This window comes from Hylobates moloch, unplaced genomic scaffold (assembly GCF_009828535.3).
Source record: "Hylobates moloch isolate HMO894 unplaced genomic scaffold, HMol_V3 SCAFFOLD_19, whole genome shotgun sequence".
Classification (NCBI taxonomy): Eukaryota; Metazoa; Chordata; class Mammalia; order Primates; family Hylobatidae; genus Hylobates; species Hylobates moloch.
Window position 1 is genome coordinate 41696091 of NW_026652294.1, and position 21699 is coordinate 41717789.

Below are 21699 nucleotides of genomic sequence, written 5' to 3' on the forward strand. Positions count from 1 at the left end.
GCAACAAGAGTGAAACTCCGTCTCAAAAAAAAAAAAAAAAAAAACCCTTTGAAAATGATAGGCTATTCAGATAGTTGATTATATAAAACTATATTTCTATCTGTAAAGGTAGTTTTTACTTATTAATCTTCCACTGATGTGGTAAAAACATGTAGAAGGAGCAGAAGTGTTTCTGCTCCCACTGGAATACCAAGTGTCATTCAAGGGTTGGAAGAGATGAGTGCCCTTGGGTTGCTGGAATGATGTGACACCTTTTGGCTCTATAATAAGTGGTCTCAGAAACTAGGATACTTCTTGACTTGTGTCTGCTTTTAAATTTTCCACTGCCAGCCTGTTCTGGAGCAGAAAGGAAGCTACAGATCATATAGCCAAACCTTTGAATTTTAAATATAAGGAAACTGAAGCCCAAAGAGACTGAATTGCATAGCAGAATCATGGAGCTGCTGACAGCACTGAGACTAGAATCCATGCTTTATGTCTCCATCCCCTTTCCCATGTGATCCTGTGTTCTTCCCTTTTCTTTTTGCTCATGGCGGTACACCTATCTAATTTAGCAGTCTCTTACATTTCTTCTAGCATTTGATGTAAGCCTAGAAACTGGAGAAGCAAACTTTTAAAAACGGAATGATTGAAGTTTTCTTTAGTAAAGTTTAAAAGTTAAAGTGTAATAGACATTTTCTTTTGCTTTTTAACTTTCATTATGGCTACTCCGAGGTCATCCTATACTTTTTGAATTTTGGCCATGTAGTTGGAAGGATAGAATTGCCATTAGCTGAGATAGGGGACACTGCAGGATGAGGGGTGTGAGTGGAGAGGGCAGGGGTTCAGGTTTGGAAATAGAAGTTTCAGATGCCTACTAGACATCAGTGGAGATGTTGAGTGGGCAGTTTGGACATTAGAAGTCTGAAATTCAGAATAAAGATTTGGGCTAGATAATAAATGTGGAAGTTGAAAGAGTATAGATGACATTTAAGGCATGGAAATCACTAAGAGATCACCAATGCAGCCGGTATAAATAGAGAAGTCCAAGGACCAAGCATTCAGGCACTCCTGGTAAGACGCTGGGGAAATGAGGGGAAACCAGCATAGGAGACTGGAAATTAGTGGCCATTGAAGTTGGGGAAAAACTAGAAAGACACCACTGGGAGAAACAGTGGTGTCCTGGAATCCAAGTGTTTCAGGGAGAAGGGAACAACTAATGGCGTCGAATGCTGCAGGGACTTGATAGATGAGTCAATATGGCTTCGAGGTGCTGGAAAGCAGCACATGCCTTTGGACGCTTAGCCCTTAGGTGGTAATCAGCACGTGTATGCACTTTAAAAACAAAACAAAACAAAACCTTGTATTACAAACAGATATTAAATAGAAGCATGTTTAAATTTTAGAATAAAAATGAACGGTAATAGAAAAAAAGTGATTTAATGGGAAGATGCAATGTGAGCTGTACTTCAGAGTGAGAACTGTGGCTTGATCATAGTTGTGTTGCTGTCAGAAATTTGAACTTCTCCTAACTCTACTTCTACATACCTCCTTTGGATGCCAGTATAACTCTTCCCTGTTTTAACTCAGTTTTTCATCTGAAAAGTGGGTATGGCTACCTTGATCTCATGGGTGTTTAAAGTCCCATAAATCAGTTCGGAGGCATTGTTTATGTCAATGACACATAATCCATGGCCCATGCCTAAACTGTTTATTTATTTATTTATATTTACGTTTTTATTTTTTGAGACGGAGTCTCGCTTTGTCATCCGGGCTGAAGTGTGGTGGTGTGATCTTGGCTCACTGCAACCTCCACCTCCCGGGTTCAAGCAGTTCTTCTGCTTCAGCCTCCTGAGTAGCTGGAACTATAGGCACACACCAGCACGCCTGGCTAATTTTTGTATTTTTAGTAGAGACAGGGTTTCACCATGTTGTCCAGACTGGTCTTGAACTCCTGACCTCAGGTGATCCAGCTGCCTTGGCTTCCCAAAGTGTTGGGATTACAGGCATGAGCCACCACACCCGACCTGTTCTTTTATTAGTGTTACATCATTCTGTGTATATAACATTCATATTTAAGGAAATCAATGGGATTGGATTCCAGCACAGCATCTGCCCAATTTCAAGCTGCTTTTGCAGACTGCCCTGCATAGGACACCCTCGATCTTCCTCGGTGTTTGGGCAACTTGAGATGACGTAGGCCTCAGAGATTTCAGGGTTTTGCCTCTACAGCAGCCTGTCGCGCCTCATGTGAACTGTCTTACCCTTCTATGCTCCAGAGATGTGGCTGTAGATGGCCTAGTTTTCTCATGTGTGTGAATTCTCTCTGGTCTCAGTTCATTTGCATAATGAGATAGCAATTTTTTTTCTTTTTCTGAGTACTAGCTTTTACCCATTTATTTTTATAGAAGAGCTATTTCTTAATTGGCTCATAACTCTTCGTTTCTTTAACTAACAGGCCATCTTCCCATTTACCCGGACGCCTCTGACAATGTGTGCCTGGCCTGGAACTACAGAGATGCCCTGGCAGTCATTTGGTCTCATGAGTGTGTGGTGTGTTTCTTTGCTGGTCACACCCATGATGGTGGCTACTCTGAGGATCCTTTTGGTGTATACCACATCAACCTAGAAGGAGTTATTGAAACAGCTCCAGACAGCCAAGCCTTTGGCACAGTTCATGTCTATCCTGACAAAATGATGTTGAAAGGGAGAGGCAGAGTTCCAGACAGAATTATGAATTACAAGAAAGAAAGAGCCTTCCATTGTTAGTCTAATTTATTTTAACTTGATAGAAAATGAGCTTTGTGTTTGTCCCTCCTAAACGAAAAAATAAAAATCCTCCGTCTCATTGTTTAGTATTCAGCTTGCATAACAAAATGTATTTGTAGTTTCAGTGTGTGATGGTTGATAAAATACTCAGAAATGTTATTTTGGATCATGTATCCATTGTAAGTTAGAAACAAAATAAACCAGGGAGGAAACTGAGGCAGGGGCGTATAGTCCTCATAAGGGGCGTATAGTCCTCATGAAGGATTTTATTTGGCCTTACCTGATTTTTTTTAACTTTTTACGAGGAGAATTTATTCACATGTGTTAACTATGCAACTTCAAGTTCAGCATATAAGCTCAGGTAAGCTTTTTCTATTCACCCTGCTGTGTAAATGAGCTTTGGACAATTTTTGCTCAGAACACCTATACTTGGATTTTTATAGGCTTGTATTCCCATTTTGTAAACAAAATTACCAATAGTTATTTCACCGGTAAGCGTGTGGCGCTCCCATCCCTGTAAGAAGGGCCTCCAGAAAAGTCATGTAGTCCTCTTGGGATTCGTAGGACCAAGTGGCAGTGCAGCCATGTGCCACTCAGCCTGGTCTGTTTGGGCCACCAGCCATTGCTGTGTGAAGCTACAGCAGGTAAATAAATTTACACTGACTCCCTTTATACACTAATGGGACATGTTTAACACTGTTTTCATATATGCTAAGGCTTATGTGCAGAAACATTAGATGGCAAATGGGGACTATTCAGGTGTAGAGAAAGTTTGATTCAGGGCCTAAACAACTATAAGAAATAAGCATGCCTGTTGAATACATGGGCACTATAGGGATATAAAGGAGTGTTAGCTTTCTATGGCTGCTGTAACAAATTCCCACAAACCTGGTGGCTTAAACCAACATATACTTGTTCTCTTGCAGTTCTGGAGGTCAGAAGTCTGAAATCATTTCCACTTGGCTGAAACCAAGGTGTTGGCATGGCCATGCTCCCTGAGGAGGGTCTAGGAGGAATCCTTTTCTAGCCTCCAGAGCTGTACTTCTTGCATTCTGTGGCTCATGGCCCCTTCTTCTGTCTTCAAAGCCAGCAGTGTAGCATCTTCAAATCTTTCTTTACTGTCATATCATATTCTCTGCTGTCTGTAGTCAGATCTACTTCAGACTTCGTCTTGCAAGGACACTTGTAGTAACATTTAGGGCCCAACCAGATAATCTAGGTAACCCCCATCTCAGGGTGGCTTAATCACATCTGCAAAAATTTATTTTGTGATATAAGGTAACATATATCCAGGGATTAGGACATGTATCTCTCTGAGGGCCACTGTTCAGCTGACCACAGAGGTGACTATAGTGTACTCTTGCACTCATAAACCTTACCATGAATTAGATAGACATCCATGATTCAAGTGTGTGAAATTTGCTGTCACACAAAGAAATGACTGAGAACATGGAAGATGAATTTAATTTTGTTCGAAGGGATTGGGGATGACATGCAAAATGAAGAAAAATGGCTTGAATAAGTGGGGAAGAGTATATCAAGTAGAATAGCAAAAGCAGAGGCATTGAAGGATATGCCAAAGTCAGACATGGCAAGTCATGCTGTGACGATTCACCAGGAAGGTGCCGGGCTGGGAGCAGGGGGATATGGCAAGAAATACGGCAGAAGAGGACAGGCTGGGGCCATATTATGGAGATCCTTGACTGATGAGCCAAGAGTTAGAATTTAACTTGCCAGATAGTGTGGAGCCCTTAGAGCTTTCTGAACTGGGGAATACATGATTAGATTTGTGTGAAATAGAGAACAATGGAAGAAAAATGTGAAGGTGTGAAAGATTTTAATAATAGAGGCTGGGCATGGTGGCTCACACCTATAATCCCAGCACTTTGGGAGGCCGAGGTGGGTGGATCACCGTAGGTCAGGAGTTCCAGACCAGCCTGGCCAACATGGTGAAACCCCGTCTCTACTAAAAATAGAAAAATTACCTGGGCCTGGTGGCAGGTGCCTGTAGTCCCAGCTACTCGGGAGGCTGAGGCAGGAGAATCGCTTGAACCCAGGAGGTGGAGATTGTAGTGAACTGAGATCGTGCCATTGCACTCCAGCCTGGGGGACAGAGCAAGACTCCATCTCAAAAAAAGATTTTAATAATAGAAATATTAAATTTAACAATACTTAAATTCAATTTCATTAATACTCTTCAAAAGACGATTCCACCAAAAGTGCCTTTTATATGCTTAACTCGAGATGCAAAAGAGACTATGAATATTCACATAATTTCGTAGTCTGATGTGGGAGAGGCATACATGATGAAAGCACATCTTGAACATTACTGTCTTTAAGCACAGAAGTAAACATGACTTGGTCAATGGGTAGAGCCCATAGGGAATTTGCAAATGAGTCTGTTTCTTTGCATGTGACTTCAGTAGTTAATTAATACTAAAGGAGGTATAAAAGCCACAAATATGTAAGCAAAATGTACACTGGAAAACTCAAATCCTTTACCTGTATTTTACTGACCCTTAAGTTTCACTTTGACTTTTAATATCAACTAGATTTGTTTTCTCCCTTTTTACCCAATTCAAGTCTTCATTTTAGAGAATTTCTCACCATTCAGTGGCCACTGTGCCAATAACAAAAACAAAATACACATACCTCCTTTAACAGATATTTATAGAATACTTACTATAGTAATAAAGACAATAAAAATAGACAAACTACGAGACTCATTTACACTCTCCTAACCTGTGGAAGGTACTACTTGTTCTTTCTGAGTGAAGTATTTCCCAGATCTCTCTTTCCTAGATCAGACAAAACAGTATCTGACCAGAATTTGATGCTTGCATATGTAAAAAGTTGCCATCTAGATACTTAAATACAGGACTGTCCAACAGAAATGCAATGTAAGCCACATAAATAAAAGTAAACAGAAACATAAAATCAACTTTAATAGTATATTTAACCCAATATAGCCAAAATATTGTTTCAACATGTAATCAATACAAAAAAATTTTACATTCTTTTTCTACCATGTCTTTAAAATCCAGTATATTTTACATTTATAGCCCCACTCATTTGGACACTAAATTTTCATTGGAAATACTTTATCTGTATTTAGGTAACATAAAATTTGCAATTGGAAAATTAGATTCAAATACTCAAGTTGTTCCAAACACAATTATAAGTTTTCTAATAATCAAGTATCCATTTTTAAATGAAAATGGAAATAAAAAAAAAAAGCTCTCCTCCCTAGGGTTATTTTGGACATCCATTTATAAAGAATGTGTATAGATTTTGACCTTATTTCTCATTTAGAATGTAGTTATATTCCCTATTTCCTTCTTGTTTGGTCCCTAATTCCTTTATTCTATCCAGCTTCCCTCTCTTTCCAAGACATGCCTGCTCATTTGATTCACCTAGAGTTCTCCTTTAGTTCACTGCACTATGCCAGCTCTGGATAAGATTAATTTAGGGCTGGCCTGGGCATGGTGGCTCACACCTGTAATCCCAGCACTTTGGGAGGCCGAGGTGGACAGATCACTTGAACTCAGGAATTCAAGACCAGCCTGGACAACATGGCGAAACCCTGTCTCTACAAAAAATTTTAAAAAAATTAGCTGGGCATGGTGGTGCACACTTGTAGTCCTAGCTTCTTGGGAGGCTGAGGTAGGAGGACCACCTGAGCCCTGGGAGGTCAGGACTGCAGTGAGCCATGATCATGCCACTGCACTCCAGCCTGGGCAACAGAGTGAGACTGTCTAAAAAAAAAAAGATCGGGGTATAGCCCTCTCTTGAACCTCTATTTCAGTGTATTACCCAATCCCTGCTCCCCTCTATTTTAATCATGGGCAGCCCTCTGCAATCTTTCCGAACACTTTATATCTTCAGAGTGTTCTTACATTATCTAGATCGATCCTTGCTACTGTATAAGTAAGTAGATCTGGCATTAATCCTATTTTATAGATAAATATCCACCAGGAGGTTTATATATTTGCCCAAATTACATAGTTACAAAGTTGAGTTAGAACTTGTATTTTTAAACATCTATTCTCTAGCCTTTTCCACTACATTATGACACAAGACCCTGCAGAAAGTCTTCCAGAAAATAATCAGACCATCTCTTACTTGTCCCATCCAATCTTACATCGAATTATATGCACCCTTAAAAAGTTATATGGAGTTTTAAAAAACTCTATTAGCCCAAATTACCTGAAATAAACTCCTGGCTTGTTCCCCTAATGTTTATAAAAAATTGATTGAAAATATTCATTTTAAAAACGAAGTTCTTGAATTTATTTAAATTACTGTCTTGCAATGAGTTGGCCAGGAGGACCGCATTTCCTTGTTTATATATATGTAGACCCATGAGATAAATGGGAAAAGTGTGATTACAATGGCAATAGCCAACTGAATTCTTCCACCAACTGGATTCCTATAAAGACACAAAAATTATTATAAATAAAAATCCCATAAAAATTATGGATTGCTTTGGAAACAAGTATAAAGACTGAATTGATAAAACACATAATTACATTTTAGTATGTTCTCATCTCAGTTGTTTTATTGAAATATAACTCACTGATTTGTAGAAATTCATTATATATATGCTAAATATAAATCCTTATTTATATGTATTACAAATACCTTGTCCCACTTGATGTCTTTTGAGGAAGTCATTGATTAATTTGACAATGTTAAAGTTGATCTTTTCCTAATGATTTTTGTGTTCTGTTTAAGAATTTCCCTCACCAAGGTTTTGAAGCTATTCTCTAGAAGTTTTATTGTTTTGCTTTTTTTTTTTTGGATTTTATCACATATTTATTAAAGATAATCATTTATAGTTTATAAAAATATACTGCCCTGATAGACACAAAATGTTCTTGATAATGGTAATTAAAAACTACTCCCACCCCCCCATGTCCACATCAATATTCAGTTTAGATTGGTTTAATCTTGAAGTGTAATCCAATAAGACTGAAGACCAAACACTTTAGGGTCCTGGACAGGATAATAAAATACTTGTAAGCCTTCTGGATCCTTGGATTGACTGACATCAATAAGGGAACCAATTTTTGATGTTGTAAAAGAAATGTGTTCATCTCCAATAATGATTTCAAGCTTCTGCCAGCCCACTCGGTTGGGAAGAGGCCATAACGCATCATCCTCTTTGGTAATTTCACTGTCATCAATTATACTCTTCAGTTCCTCCATCATGCTTTTATGTACATAAGCCTCTTTTCTGAACATAAGCCTCTTTTCTGATCATGACATCATTCTTGTAATTGCTGTGTTGGCTTATCTTAATTTCCTGTCCGGTCAGAACTCAAACTCCAGAAACTCATGGCTGAACTTGCCCTTGTGCCCCACGTAGTAGCGCAAATAAAAGTCATCCTCCATGGCTTGCAAAAGACAACTGAGACTGAACTTCTAAAAGAAAGCCGCACCACCGCGGTCTGCACCCAACACTCTGTTTTGCTTTTTTATAATAGATCTGTGATCCCCTTGGAATTGATTTTTATGAAAGTTGTAAAGTAGGGGTTGTTTCACTTTTTTCCAAATGGACATTGAATTTATCCTAGCCTATTTATTGAAAAGACTGCCTTCTTAGCTACCCTGAAGTACCATCTTTGTCATAAGTCAAAACCCTACATATGTATAGATCTGTTTCTAAATTCTATTGTTCTATCATTTTATTTATTCATCCTTTTGTCATTATATGTTTAGCCCTCCAATTATTTAGGTCTTCTTCAATTTCTCCCATAATGTGTTATAGTTTTATGTGTAGAGATTTTGCATATCTCTGCTAGATTTATTCCTACGGAGTTGATTTTTTGAATGTTTTTATAAATGTTAACTTTTTGTATTATCACTTTGTTACTTCCTGATAGAAAAGCAGTTAATTCTTGTATCCTGATCCAGTGATCATACAAAACTCACTTATTCTAGTAATTTTTTAGATTCTTTTTTATTTTCTACACATGTATTCATATCACCCACAAATCATGAAAATTTTATTTCTTCTTGTCCAATCCTTGGGCATTTTATTTCTTTCTCTTGCCTTATTTTACCGGCTGGGACAATAGCTGGGACAATAGCTAGCATGGCATTGAGTACAAGTGGCAATATGGCCAACCTCATCTCATTCCTGATCTCAGAGGGAAAGTTTTCAACTGTTCACCATTAAGTCTCAGGCTTCAGTGTAGATATCTTCTATCACGTTAAGTTCTCTCCTACACCCATTTTCTAAGAGCTTTTAACATAAATGGATGCTGAGTTTTATGAAATGCTGTTTCTGTATGGCTCTAGAAGATAGTTTATTCTCTTATTCCATTGCATTAATGTGGTGGAAAACATTGGTTGGTTTTTTTAATGTGAAACTAACTTTGCATTCCTAGAATAAACCCAACTTGGTGGTTGGGTTATATATTGCAGGATTTGATTTGCTAACGTGTTGTTTAGGAGTTTTCCATCTGTGGTCATGAGTGAGACTGCCATGTAATTTCATTTTTTTGTCATGTTCTTGTCAAGTTTTGGTTACCTGTCCTCATAAAATTAGTTGGAAAGTGTTCCTCCTTTTTCTGTTCTCTGGAAATATTGAAAGTTGGTATTTTTTTTTTCCTTAAATATTATGTAGACGTCTCCAGCTATGCCATCTAGGTGTAGAGTTTTCCTTTAGGAAAAATTTAAATTATGAACTCATTTTTTTTTTTTTTTTTTGAGACGGAGTTTCGTTCTTGTCACCCAGGTTGGAGTGCAGTGGCGCAATGTCGGCTCATTGCAACCTCTGCCTCCGGGGTTCAAGCGATTATCCTGCCTCAGCCTCCCAAGTAGCTGGGATTACAGGCGCCCGCCACCACGCCCAGCTAATTTTTTGTATTTTTAGTAGAGACGGGGTTTCACCGTGCTAGCCAGGGTGGTCTCGAACTCCTGACCTCAGGTGATCTGCCCACCTCAGCCTCCCAAAGTGCTGAGATTACAGGCGTGAGCCACCATGCCCGGCCCTATGAACTCAATTTCTTTAATAGTTATGGGACTGTTCTGAGTATTTCTTCTTGTGTAAATGTTGGTAAACTGTATTTTTTCAAGAAATTTGTCTAATTTATATTTTCAAATTTATTGGTGTAAAGTTCTTCATAATATCCACTTATGATTTTTACAATACTTACTAGATATATAGTAGTGTTCTCTTTTTTATTCCTGATATTTGTTATTTGTACTTCCTCGTGCTCTTTTTTCCTTTTTGTCTTGTCAGGGCCTATCAATGTTATAAATCATTTTAGAGAATCAGTATTTGACCTTGTTAATTCTCTATTTTTATGTTGATTTTTTATTTCACTGACTTCTGCTTTGATGTTTATTTTCTTCTTGTTTCTTTGGGGTTTAACTTGCTGTTCTTTTCCTAACTTCTTGAAATGAAAAATTGCTAACTTCCTGGAAGCTTAAAAAAAAATGTACTTATGGCTATATGTTTCCCGCTAAGCATGATTTTTAGCTGCATCTCACACATTTTGATATGTAGTATTCACCTTATTCAGTTCAAAATATTTTCTAATTTCCATTGTGATTTCTTCTTTGACCCAAGTGTTATTTGAAAGTCTATTTCCTAACTTCCAAATATACAGGAATTGCCTAATTATCTTTTTTGTTAATGATTTCTAGCTTAATTGCACTGTGGTCAAATAACATAGTCTGTAGGATTTCAGTCTTTGAAATTTGTTGGTACTTATTTCATGGCCAAACATATAGTCTTTTTGCAAAATACTCAATGCGCACTTGAAAAGAATGTGTATCCTGCCATTCTTGGTTTATTGTGTGGTTAACATCTTTTATATCATTATTTTTCTTTTCTGTGTTTGTTTGTTAGTAACTGAGAGAAGTGTGTTAGTCTCCCAAGATGATTGTGGCTTTTTCCATTTTTCTTCTTTAGCTCTGTCAATTTTTGTTCTATTTGGAAGCTATGTTATTAGGTCCATACAAATTTAGCATTGTTATATCTTCTTGATGAATTGAATCTTTTGTCATTAAAAAGTGTCTTCCGTTGGCATCATGAATCTACTTTCTAATAAGTGGTGTTGAGATAACCAGATAGCCACATAGAAAAATATAAAATTAGACATGTTCTTCATACCATTACACCAGGATAAATTCTATCTATCTATTTATTTATTTATTCACTTATTTATTTGAGACAGAGTCTCTCTCTGTCTCCCAGGTTGGAGTGCAGTGGCGTGATCTCGGCTCACTGCAACCTCTGCCTCCCGGGTTCAAGCGATTCTCCTGCCTCAGCATCCCAAGTAGCTGGGACAACAGGCATGCGCCACCATGCCCGGCTAATTTTTGTATTTTCAGTAGAGACGGGGTTTCACCATTTGGCCAGGCTAGTCTCGAACTCCTAGCCTTGTGATCCGCCCACTTTGGCCTCCCAAAGTGCTGGGATTATAGGTGTAAGCCACCACGTCTGGCCTACACCAGGATAAATTCTAAACACGTCAAATATTTAAATGTACAAATGGAACTATACAGGTATTAGAAGAAAACTTGGGTAAGTTACTTTACAACCTGAGAGAGAGAAGGTTTTCCTAACTATGACTCCAAATCCAGAAGCAATAAGGAAAAGGACTGATAAATACAATTACATGAAAAAAACAACAAAAGACTTTTTCATGGCAAAGTATACTTTGCATAAGCAAAGTTAAAGGAAAATAACAAACTGCAAAGAAATGCTTTCAGCTTACATCACAGATACAGCTTCTAAAAATAGAGAAGACCAGCAACCTTAGAATCAGGTTAAACCTACACTGCTCAGAGATAGACCAAGATTTTTATAGAAAAAGAAATATAAATGGCTCTGAACCATATGAAAATGTGCTCACTTTTGCTCTTAATAAGAGAAATGCAAGCTAAAACTACCCCTTTCTCAACTATCCGATTAGTAAAAATTCAAGATTTTGATAACATACGCTGTTGGCAAGGCTATGGGGAAACAGACACTGTTAGCCATGGCTGGTGGGGATGCAAAATGGAAGAGCTACCTGGAGGGGGAATTTGGGAGTATATAGAAATATGAACTATGCAATTACACTTTGACCCAGCAGTCTCACTTCCAGGAATTCATCTCAAAGACACACTGGTAAAAATATGTTAGGTATATGCATATCACTATTAACTGCAGCACTATTTTTAATAGCAAAAGCCTGGATACTATCTAAATAGTAGAGGACTGGTTGATTAAGCTATGGAGCCATCAGCAGAGTAAGAAAAGTTTTTCTATACTATAGAATGATCTCCAGGATGTAGTAAGTTGTAAAGCAAGTGGAATACAACTGTGTACAATACACTGCCAGTTACCTTAGATAAGCAGGAATACAACTAAGTCGCACATTTGCTCCACTGAAAAATCGTGGAAGGATAAACTATAAAACTGAAAAAATTTTCCCCCATAGGGAAAGGGAAGCTATAGGGTCAGGGGGCTGGAGAAGCCGGGTTTCTTTCAATATATCTTATTTTATAGATTTGACTTTTGAGCCATGTAGATATTTTACATAATTATAAAATAATATCAATACATTTTCAATACAATTAGCCCTAGAAATAAATGAATCTGTGTATTTATTTGGTGGGATTAGCATACAGAACAACTATGCCCAGTAATTTAAGTGTACATCCCTTAGTAGGTTATATCCTAATAACAAAAACAAACAAAAGAACCTGTTTTCAGTAGTCATATTATTATTTGGAGATTGCATTTGTATTGTAGAATAAATCAGATGGGTGATTATGTTGAGGTCACTGAGACTAGAAATTTTGCCATGATTAAAAGGAGATACAGATATAAAATGTCCAATAAGGTTAATGAGAACTGGTACCTCTGAATTTGAGTAGTTAGTATAAACTCGTAAGACATTTTAACTTTAAATGTATATGTGTACATGTATATATTTATGTATGCATATACATTTATGATATATATATAAATTCACAAACATTGCAAACACTGTTGATTCCAAGTCTGTGGCCTAAAACATGATCCTGGGTATAACATGCGCCTGGAACATCTTATCATACCAGAAAACAAGGAAGCTATGAAAGGTTTACTAGGGTCATGTCAGAAAGAATTCAGGAGCAGACCTGAATAAGTGCCACTGGACAAAAATGGGACAGTCTGAGCATCAATAAAGACAATAACTGTCATGGACTGAAACACATTAAATATGTTTAAACTGGCCGGGTGCAGTGGCTCACGCCTGTAATCCCAGCACTTTGGGAGGCTGAGGCAGGCAGATCACTTGAGGTCAGGAGTTTGAGACCATCCTGGCCAAGATGGTGAAACCCCATCTCTACAAAAAAAAAAAAAATTAGACGGACGTGGTGTCACCTGCCTGTAATCCCAGCTACTTGGGAGGCTGACGCAGGAGAATTGCTTGAACTTGGGAGGCGGAGGTTGCAGCAAGCCGAGATCGCGCCACTGCACTCCAGCCTGAGCAACAGAGCGAGACTCTGTCTCAAAAAAAAAAAAAGAAAAGAAAAAAGAAAAAAAGAAAAAAAATAGTTTGGCAGTGTGGTGCGGATAAGGTTTAGATAAAACAAGATTGGACACACCAATAATTGTTGAAGCTGGGTGATGAGTATATCTGATTCACGATATTAGTCTCTCTACTTTTATATATGTTTGAAAATTCAAAATAAAAGTTAAAACAAAAAAAAATTCACGAAAAGTTGTTTTTCTCCAATAATTGCCTTAAATTCTACTTTGCTGTTAAAATTGCAATACTGTATTTCATTTGGCTGGTGTTTGTAGTTTTTTTTCATCTTTTGACTTTAAATCTTTCTATATCAGTACAGTTAAGGGTTGTCTTTTGTAAGCTGCGTAGAGCTGGGTTTTTCTTTTTTTCTTTTTTTGAGTCCCGCTCTGTCACGCAGGCTGGAGTGCAATAGTGCTACCTCAGCTCACTGCAACCTCCGACTCCCGGGTTCAAGCAATTCTCTTGCCTCAGCCTCCCGAGTAGCTGGGATTACAGGTGACCGCCACCATGCCTGGCTAATTTTTTTGTATTTTTAGTAGAGATGGGGTTCCACCATGTTGGCCAGGCTGGTCTCAAACTCCTGACCTCAGGTGATCCACCTGCCTCGGCCTCCCAAAGTGCTGAGATTACAGGTGTGAGCCACCTCGCCTGGCCTAGAGTTGGGTTTTTAATCTTTTTATATACTTTGAAATTCTTTGACTCTTAACTGAAATCTTTACCTTTACATTTAATGTAATTTCTGATATATTTGGGTTTAAATCTATATCTTAACACATGCTTCCTATTTGTCCCATTGTTTCTGTTTCCCCTTCCCCTTCTCCTGCCTTCTGTACTCATTTTAATGCTATCAGTGGTTACCCTGACGATTACAACATTAATCCTTGACTTATCAAAGTCTAATATAAATGGATACTATTATCTCTTCTCACACAATTAAAGGACCTTAGAACGCTTAACTTCCATTTACTCTTTTCCAGCTTTTATGCCACTGTTGTCATGTATTTCTATCCTGTATATGTTTAATTAGTTAATATTCATTGATATGTACACATGCATTTATATTGTCTTTGCTCTTCATTCTTTCCTGAATCTCTAAGTTTCCTCCTGAGATCATTTTCCTTCACCCTGAAGAACACCCATTAGGCTGACAACTGCCCATGACTATAATGGGCCTTGTAGAAAACTACGGTTTTTGTGGACAAGGGTGACCATGACACTTTAAATCAACTATTATTAACTTCCCTGAAGAAAAGGGAAGATTTCTTTCAAAAGATTCCTGTTTTTACTTGTATGGCAGTTTTTTCACTTAATACCTGATTTTGTCAGCCTTGAAGATGTGATTTTTTTTTTTTGAGACAGAGTGTCGCTCTGTCGCCAAGGCTGGAGTGCAATGGCACAATCTTGGCTCACTGCAACCTCTGTCTCCCGGGTTCAAGTGATTCCCCTGCCTCAGCCTCCCGAGTAGCTGGGACTACAGGTGCGTGCCACCACACTGGGCTAATTTTCTGTATTTTAGTAGAGACAGGGTTTGACCATATTGGCCAGGATGGTCTTGATCTTCTGACCTCGTGATCTGCCCGCCTCAGCCTCCCAACGTGAAGATGTGATTTTAACTAATGAGTTGAATACTTACTTTGAGGAACTGTGGCACAGGATAATCCATGCTGTAATAATCACCAGACCAGACAGCTCCCTATAAAAGGGTGGACATTTCAGATTTTGGAAGTGCTACAAGTGAGATGCATATCATCACATTCTCTCCATGACCACTTGATAGTGCATTCTGACTGAGTGACTGACTCTCCCTCAAGATCTATGGCATCGATGGAATATTTTCAAATCTGACCATGATTCATAAATTACTTTTTTCAGAGAATTTAAAGCCTTGTATGAAAATACATTTCATCTTAAAAGGCAGGTATGAGATCCCTGACTATGCCTTGATTTATAAGTGGATCCCCCCAAAATGAAATGAATATTTTTAAAAATCCACAGATATATCACTTTTTTCAGGTCGCTGGAAGAAACAGTGCAACTAAGAAAATCCCAGATTTGATCAGTCACTACTTTTACATTTTTAAAGAGGCTTCAGTATGAGGCAGAATGAGCCCAAACCAATACATGAGTGGTGTATATACTACAAGAGATTGGGTCACTTCCTAGGGGAGAGGAATGATTTGTAGTACAAATCAGACTAATAATTTGGGGGTGTGTATATGCTTCTATAAATATGTATTATACGCACATTATCTTTTACATAGAATAAAAAACAATCACGTCAGCCATAATACCACTAGAAGCCCCAGGCTGAGTTCACTATAACCCATGGGCTTCACGCTGGAAGCGATTCAACCCATTTGGTCTACATTCTCATCTACAGACCCAACCTATAGATTGGCTCTCCAGTGTTCTAAAGATTGGGGGTTATAACAAAGAAACACCTTTTCAGTGATGTTTAACTGACAAGTCTATGAATTTTGTTGTTGGCAGATGTCAGCAGGAGTAGAAAGGAAAGGAAAGGACCTATTAATAAGTCCTTGGAGACAAGGGTGGGAGTAAGCAAAGGAAGAGGTGATAAAATAGGAGCAAGTGGTCAGGACAAGGAAATGACGCAAGACATACCAGGGCAAGTCTAACAGGTTGACTTAAAGTACTGATCTCTCGGCTGGGCGCGGTGGCTCATGCCTGTAATCCTAGCACTTTGGGAGGCCGAGGAGGGCGGATCACGAGGTCAGGAGTTCAAGACCAGCCTGACCAACATGATGAAACCCTGTATCTACTAAAAATACAAAAATTAGCTGGCTGTGGTGGCGTGCACCTGTAGCTACTCATGAGGCGGAGGCAGAGGCAGAAGACTAGCTTGAACCTGGGAGACGGAGGTTGCAGGGAGCAGAGATCATGCCACTGTACTCCAGCCTGGGCGACAGAACAAGACTCCGTTTCAAAAAAAAAAGTACTGACCTCTGAGATGGCTGATCATACTTGTAGATAAGATTCTGGCTTAAACCAGAACTGAATCAGAGACTGACAGAGTTATCACCATATTAGATCGGACTGAGTATTACTGTATCATACCGTTGCTAGTTACAAGGGGGCAAAGTCCAATGGCCTGACAGTAATATAATGTAATATGTAGTGACTGCCACTAGCAGTGATAATGAAGTCTGATAGATGGGGCTGGGTTTGAATCCTGGCTCCATTATTTCCTCAGTTTCATCAGCTTATAAAGAAGATAGTACCCTCCCTGCCCCGCAGGGTACCTTGGGGGAATTCAGTTATCATTGTGCACAGATGAGGTGTTGCAAACACAATTCCTTAGTTCTATCCCACAGTTCTATCCCTCCACAGGGCAGACATCACCGCTCACCTGCCTTCTTCCTCATGTAAGATGTTCTGTTGTGTATGATGCAAGAGGTAGGATGCCAAGCCAACAGCCCACACCATACAAAAGAGTATGTGTATTGCGGAGATACTTTTCCAAATAACATTACCTAAAAATAGATGTTCTGATGTTGTTAATCATGGAAAAACAGCCCCACAGACAAAAAATGATCTTTTTGTATGTTTTGCCATAGTCTGCTTTCAGAAAAGACATTCAGACTCCCTCACCCCCATCGCCCCTTTTTGTTTTAGGACAACACAGAGGTCACAGCACCAATTATAAACTTCAGTGGCCATTTCTTGTTTGGGTTGTTCAGCAGCTCCCCTTCCTAGGACGATTACCCTTATTTTCTTTGGGGATCCACCATGTCCACACCACTCACAGTCCATGTTTCCCAGCGAACTGGACTTTGGCTAGGTCAATCAATACATGTTATCTCCTCAGCCACAGTGATTTGCATCAGCACAAACAGACAAGCAATCAGAGCCAGCAACTGCATTCTGAGACTTTGGTAGAGTGAACAAACACAGTCCATATTCCACTGGACGTGGCATCGTGAAGACGTGAACGGGGGGCTGCAGGGCCACTGTGTGGAGCCCGAGTGAAGTTAGCATGACAGATGGTGGAACTGAGAGGTGGAGAGAAGTTAAAGTTCCGAGTCCACCAGCCTGAAGCCAGCACCACCCCTCACCTTCTCAGTAAACTGTACCAATACCTTTTCTTCCTAGCTCGTAGCACATTTGAGTTATTTTCTATCTTGTATCTAAAGGAGCCCTAACTGATCTACCTTAAAGATGCAGACGGAGTTCTAGCTGCCTATACAGGGAGCCCAGGCATCTAGGGAACTAGAATTTTCCCCACCAAGGTGGGACTCATTAGTTTTTATTCTAAGGCCCCTGAGAACATTCGAGCCCCACTAGGAGAAACTATTTTACAGAAAGTGAAGAAGAATCTGTCCTGTCACTTCTATAAAACAGAAGATGCTGTTTTACAGCAGATCCTTCTGACGTTTTCCTGAAGATGGATAAGGATGATTAGAATTAGCCCCTCTGATTAACAGAAATGAGAAGAAAGGCCTAGAGACCCGCGTTTTACTCCTGGGAGTTGGGCAGATAGACCCTCGTTATTATGAGGAAATCCGATTTGCTGTCTCTCCATTCAGAATGCAAGGCTTATACCTGTGACTTGAGGGTTAAGTCCAACAAGCAGGGTCAGTACTGCAGGGATTGTGTACACCACCTGTTAGCAAAAAGAGAGGAAATTACATGAGTTAAGATGTATGCCCAATATATGAGATGTTCAGAGATATAGGAAGTAAAGAAAGATGAGATCAGTGGCTGTTGTGCCCCATGATTTCCCTGTAAGTTTCAATGGTGATTGAGAAAGTGGTAGATTCTCCTTTTGTGGCACTTACCATGTCTGCCTGCAATTTTATCTACCGTCCTCCTAGACCATAGGCTATTCCAGAAGCTCATTCATCTTCCAGCTCTAGCACTGAGCATAGGGTTGGGTCTAAGACACACTAACTTTCCAGTCTCTCCCAAGCAACTTTCATGCCCAAATGGCCTTTCCCCACTTGCATAAAAGAAAATGTTCTTTGAAAAGTAGGGCAGGAGCAGCCACGATGCTAGATGGCCCTGCTGGCTTTGGACCCAATGGGCCATGCAGGCCAGTACTGCATCTCTGTGAGACCACAGAAAGTTTTCTCATAATGCATACACAATCAGCTGTGCCCAGTAATAAGGTCAGGCTCTTCATTTTGGAAACTGCTGGTAAGTTGTTTGGAAATGAGAAGACTGGCCCTAAAGAGGCCCTAGTCCTAAGCCTTGTTCATAACAAGCAGGCTCTAGCCAAACTTACTATTGTGTGTGTTGTTGGCAGGGAGTAAGTAGGGAGGGTGGGTTTATAAGAAGGATGGCGACTTTCCAAGCAATGTAGCTGTCTAATCACATCAATTTCTGTGCTTATGTCAGAAGAAGATGTTAAGGCAGGTGCCAGGGGTCCATGTGGGAGGCAGTGGAGGGCTGAACTGTGAATGAGGGAGGATGTCTATGGGGACATGGGGTCTATTCCTCCTATTATATCATCTGAGCATGAATGAAAGGTAAAATGTGCAGGTACTATACAGATAAGCAATTAGACCTAGATTGTTTAATTTTTTGGAGAGGGGACTCTCGCTATGTTGCACAGGCTGGCCTCGAACTCCTGGGCTCGAGTGAGCCTCCTGCCTCAGCCTCTTGAGTAACTGGGACTACAGATGCCTGCCACCATGCCCGACTCAAATTTATTTTGTGTTTTGAGGGGCTCTCCAAGGCAGTGGTAAGGGACAGAGGGATGATAAAGATGACTGAGATTCTGAACAAGGATGACTCAGAGAATGATTCTGCTGATAACAGAAATGGGTGAGTCAGGAGAAGTAGATTTTGGAGGGAAAGATGCTAGGGAGGTCCTTGGGCATATATGAGGAGCAGTGTGACATGCAGGTGAATATACACGGCAGTCTTTCGGAAATTCACCATTAAGCTGGATGTCTGAGACTTGTCTGCAGGGAAATAATATTTGGAATTCAAGATATGGACCAGGGTGCCAAGGCAAAGGCAGTTTGATTCGATTCAGAGGCATAGTGATCTGGATAGTAAATATCAGAATGTGGTTTTACTGCACTAAAAAAACAAAACCTGGGTAGAATTTCATGTTATAATTCCAAATACCATCATCCTTGTTGCTCCTCTGTCAATATTATTCTAAAGCCTAAGAATAGTCTCCTTGGTGATACTGTACAGTCTTGTGTATCTATATTGAGAGAAACTGGGCAAAATTCAGATATTTTAGAAGATAAAACATATTTAGAGCTGGGCGCGGTGGCTCATGCCTGTAATCCCAGCACTTTGGGAGGCTGAGACAGGTGGATCACCTGAGGTCGAGTTCAAGACCAGCCTGACCAACACGGAGAAACTCTTGTCTCTACTAAAAATACAAAATTAGCCGGGCGTGGTGGCGCATACCTGTAATCCCAGTTACTTGGGACACTGAGGCAGGAGAATCGCTTGAACCCAGGAGGTAGAGGTTGCGGTGAGCCGAGATTGCGCCATTGCACTCCAGCCTGGGCAACAAGAGCAAAACTCCGTCTCAAAAAAAAAAAAAAAAAAGATATTTGGAAGATGTATGGAACAATGGCCCCCTCCTCCAAATAGTTCAAATCAGAGCATTGCTTATATGAAGACTGTAGGTTTTACAGGATTTAATACCTTTTTTTTCCTTTTCTTTTTTTTTTTTTTGAGATGGAGTCTCACTCTGTCGCCCAGACTGGAGTGCAGTGGCACGATCTCAGCACACTGCAACCTCTGCCTCCTGGGTTTAAGCGATTCTCCTGCTTCAGCCTCCTAAGTAGCTGGGAACTACAGGCGCAGGCCACCAGGCCTGGTTAATTTTTGTATTTTTTGGTGGAGATGGGGTTTCACCATGTTGCCCAGGCTGATCTCGAACTCCTGACCTCAAGTGATCCACCCGCCTTGGCCTCCCAGAGTGCTGAGATTGCAGGCGTGAGCCACCTTGCCCAGCCAGGAGTTAATACTTTCTAGAAATATAAGTCACTGAATTAGCAGAACCTCAGAACTTAAGCCTGCTATTTTCCGGTCAAAGGTTTGCATTGAGTGTCTGGCTAGAAACTCCTAAGGAATTGTTCAACTGGTCTTGAGAGGCCTACTCTAGGTCCTCAAGAAAGTCCTCAGTTGGGCCATCTAACCAAAGGGAATACTGCAGAAAGACCTGTTTCCAGAAAGTTCGAAATTCACACACACATTACATTAGAACTCTGATCCTGCCTACTAATATTTTAGGAAAAAGAGCTTCCCAAGGGTTTGATTTTTAAGTTTCTAAGAAAATTAAGCAGGGAGGAGGGGTAAAGACATAAAACCGTGTGTTTTGTGCCGTTCCCCAATTCCTCCAAACGGAGGAAAGCCTGGAAGCAGCTCATACTCACCACCCACAGCTCTGCATCTGGGTCATTTACCTGGAACGCCAGAATACCAAGGTGTTAGCAGACATCCTGTGCTGTTCCATTCCTTTTAAATTCATTTGTTAAGTACTTTTTTAAATTAATTGGTAAGTGCCAGACACTGCAATAGGCGTCGAGGATACAAAATCTGAACAGGATATAGTCCAGCAGATGAGGGTGGGTGAAGGGGTTTCTGGCTGACACAACAGATGTTTTTAACAGGCAGCCACACATTTTTGAAAAGCCTTCAAAGGAGCTCTGGAGAGGAGTCACCAAACACAGAATGGGTATTTTAAGGGCTCTCCACCCCCACCCCCCACCAGTCTCAAGAAATGAGGGAAATTATTATGAAGGGGGTCCCCAAGCCGACTAGAAAGTTTAATGATGCTATAAAGTGTTTGGTTTCCTAGGCCCTGAGATGTGTGTATAAAGGGTTTGGTTTCCTAGGCCCTGAGATGTGTGGTTCAGTGTGGTCCGCGGGCTGGACGTTAAGGCAGGGGCCAGGGCCGCTTCTTCTGAGGTCCCCTGGGAAGTTCCACGCGCGGAACCAGCCCCTTGCAGGGTGTGAGCCCTGGTACGGGACTCGCTTCCACGAACACATCCGCGTCTCTTAGACGGGGGAGAAACTGGGGGCTCCCCAAGCAGAAAGCCCAAGTCCCCTCCTCCCCATAAACTGTGCGCCCCTGCGGCTCTGCCCGCTAGTCAGTTACACGGCCCGCTAAGCCAGGGGCGGAGCTGGGAGCCGGGCGGGTCCCCCTCCCACCGCGGCCGCCTGACCTGCACGAAGGCCGCCAGCGCGAAGAAGGCGGCCATGAGCCCGTTACAGATCCGCCACAGGGCCGGCGCCATGGCTCGGAGAGCGCGGCGCGGGGCGGTGAGTCCTGCGTCGTACGCACCAGCTCCCTCCTTCCGCGGAGGGACCGAGACCCCGCCCTGGTTTCGGTCCCCTGGGGACACTGCGGTGGCCGCAGCTCCGCGCCGGGGGCGGGGAGCGAAGGGCGTGGCTGGAGCCCGTACTCAGCGTCCCGTTCAGCCCGCCCCGAACGCCGCGG

At 40.7% G+C, this 21699-nt stretch overlaps 3 protein-coding genes across 11 annotated transcripts in view; 1 reads left to right on the plus strand and 2 right to left on the minus strand.

The window, feature by feature from the left end:
- The window catches only part of ADPRM (ADP-ribose/CDP-alcohol diphosphatase, manganese dependent), a 13783-nt gene extending 10942 nt beyond the window's left edge, over nucleotides 1-2841 (plus strand). For 2 of the 3 annotated variants that reach the window (XM_032137772.2, XM_032137774.2), the window contains exon 4: nucleotides 2438-2841. In XM_032137772.2, the coding sequence (XP_031993663.1) occupies nucleotides 2438-2748 (311 nt within the window). In that variant the 3' untranslated portion in view covers nucleotides 2749-2841. The remainder of the gene's footprint in view (nucleotides 1-2437) is intronic. The other variant, XM_032137773.2, reaches the window with a different exon arrangement.
- Nucleotides 669-21644, minus strand: TMEM220 (transmembrane protein 220). Of its 7 annotated transcripts, XM_058431213.1 has the most exons (7): nucleotides 21425-21619; nucleotides 20633-20662; nucleotides 17829-17889; nucleotides 16636-16759; nucleotides 14902-14961; nucleotides 4734-4851; nucleotides 669-1314 (listed from the first exon to the last, which is right to left on the minus strand). In XM_058431213.1, the coding sequence occupies exons 1-7, from the start codon at nucleotides 21494-21496 to the stop codon at nucleotides 1288-1290; spliced, it is 492 nt and encodes a 163-aa protein (XP_058287196.1). In that variant the 5' UTR covers nucleotides 21497-21619; the 3' UTR covers nucleotides 669-1287. The 7 variants fall into 7 exon arrangements, with proteins under 7 accessions (XP_058287196.1, XP_031993668.1, XP_058287194.1 ...); XM_032137777.2 differs by lacking the exon at nucleotides 669-1314 and having other exon boundaries at nucleotides 4207-7177; nucleotides 21425-21644; XM_058431211.1 differs by lacking the exon at nucleotides 669-1314 and having other exon boundaries at nucleotides 4207-4851.
- On the minus strand, nucleotides 7171-14356 carry LOC116458241 (protein mago nashi homolog). Its single transcript, XM_058431215.1, has one exon. The coding sequence runs from the start codon at nucleotides 7990-7992 to the stop codon at nucleotides 7693-7695; it is 300 nt and encodes a 99-aa protein (XP_058287198.1). The 5' UTR covers nucleotides 7993-14356; the 3' UTR covers nucleotides 7171-7692.
- Nucleotides 21645-21699: the final 55 nt, after the last annotated feature.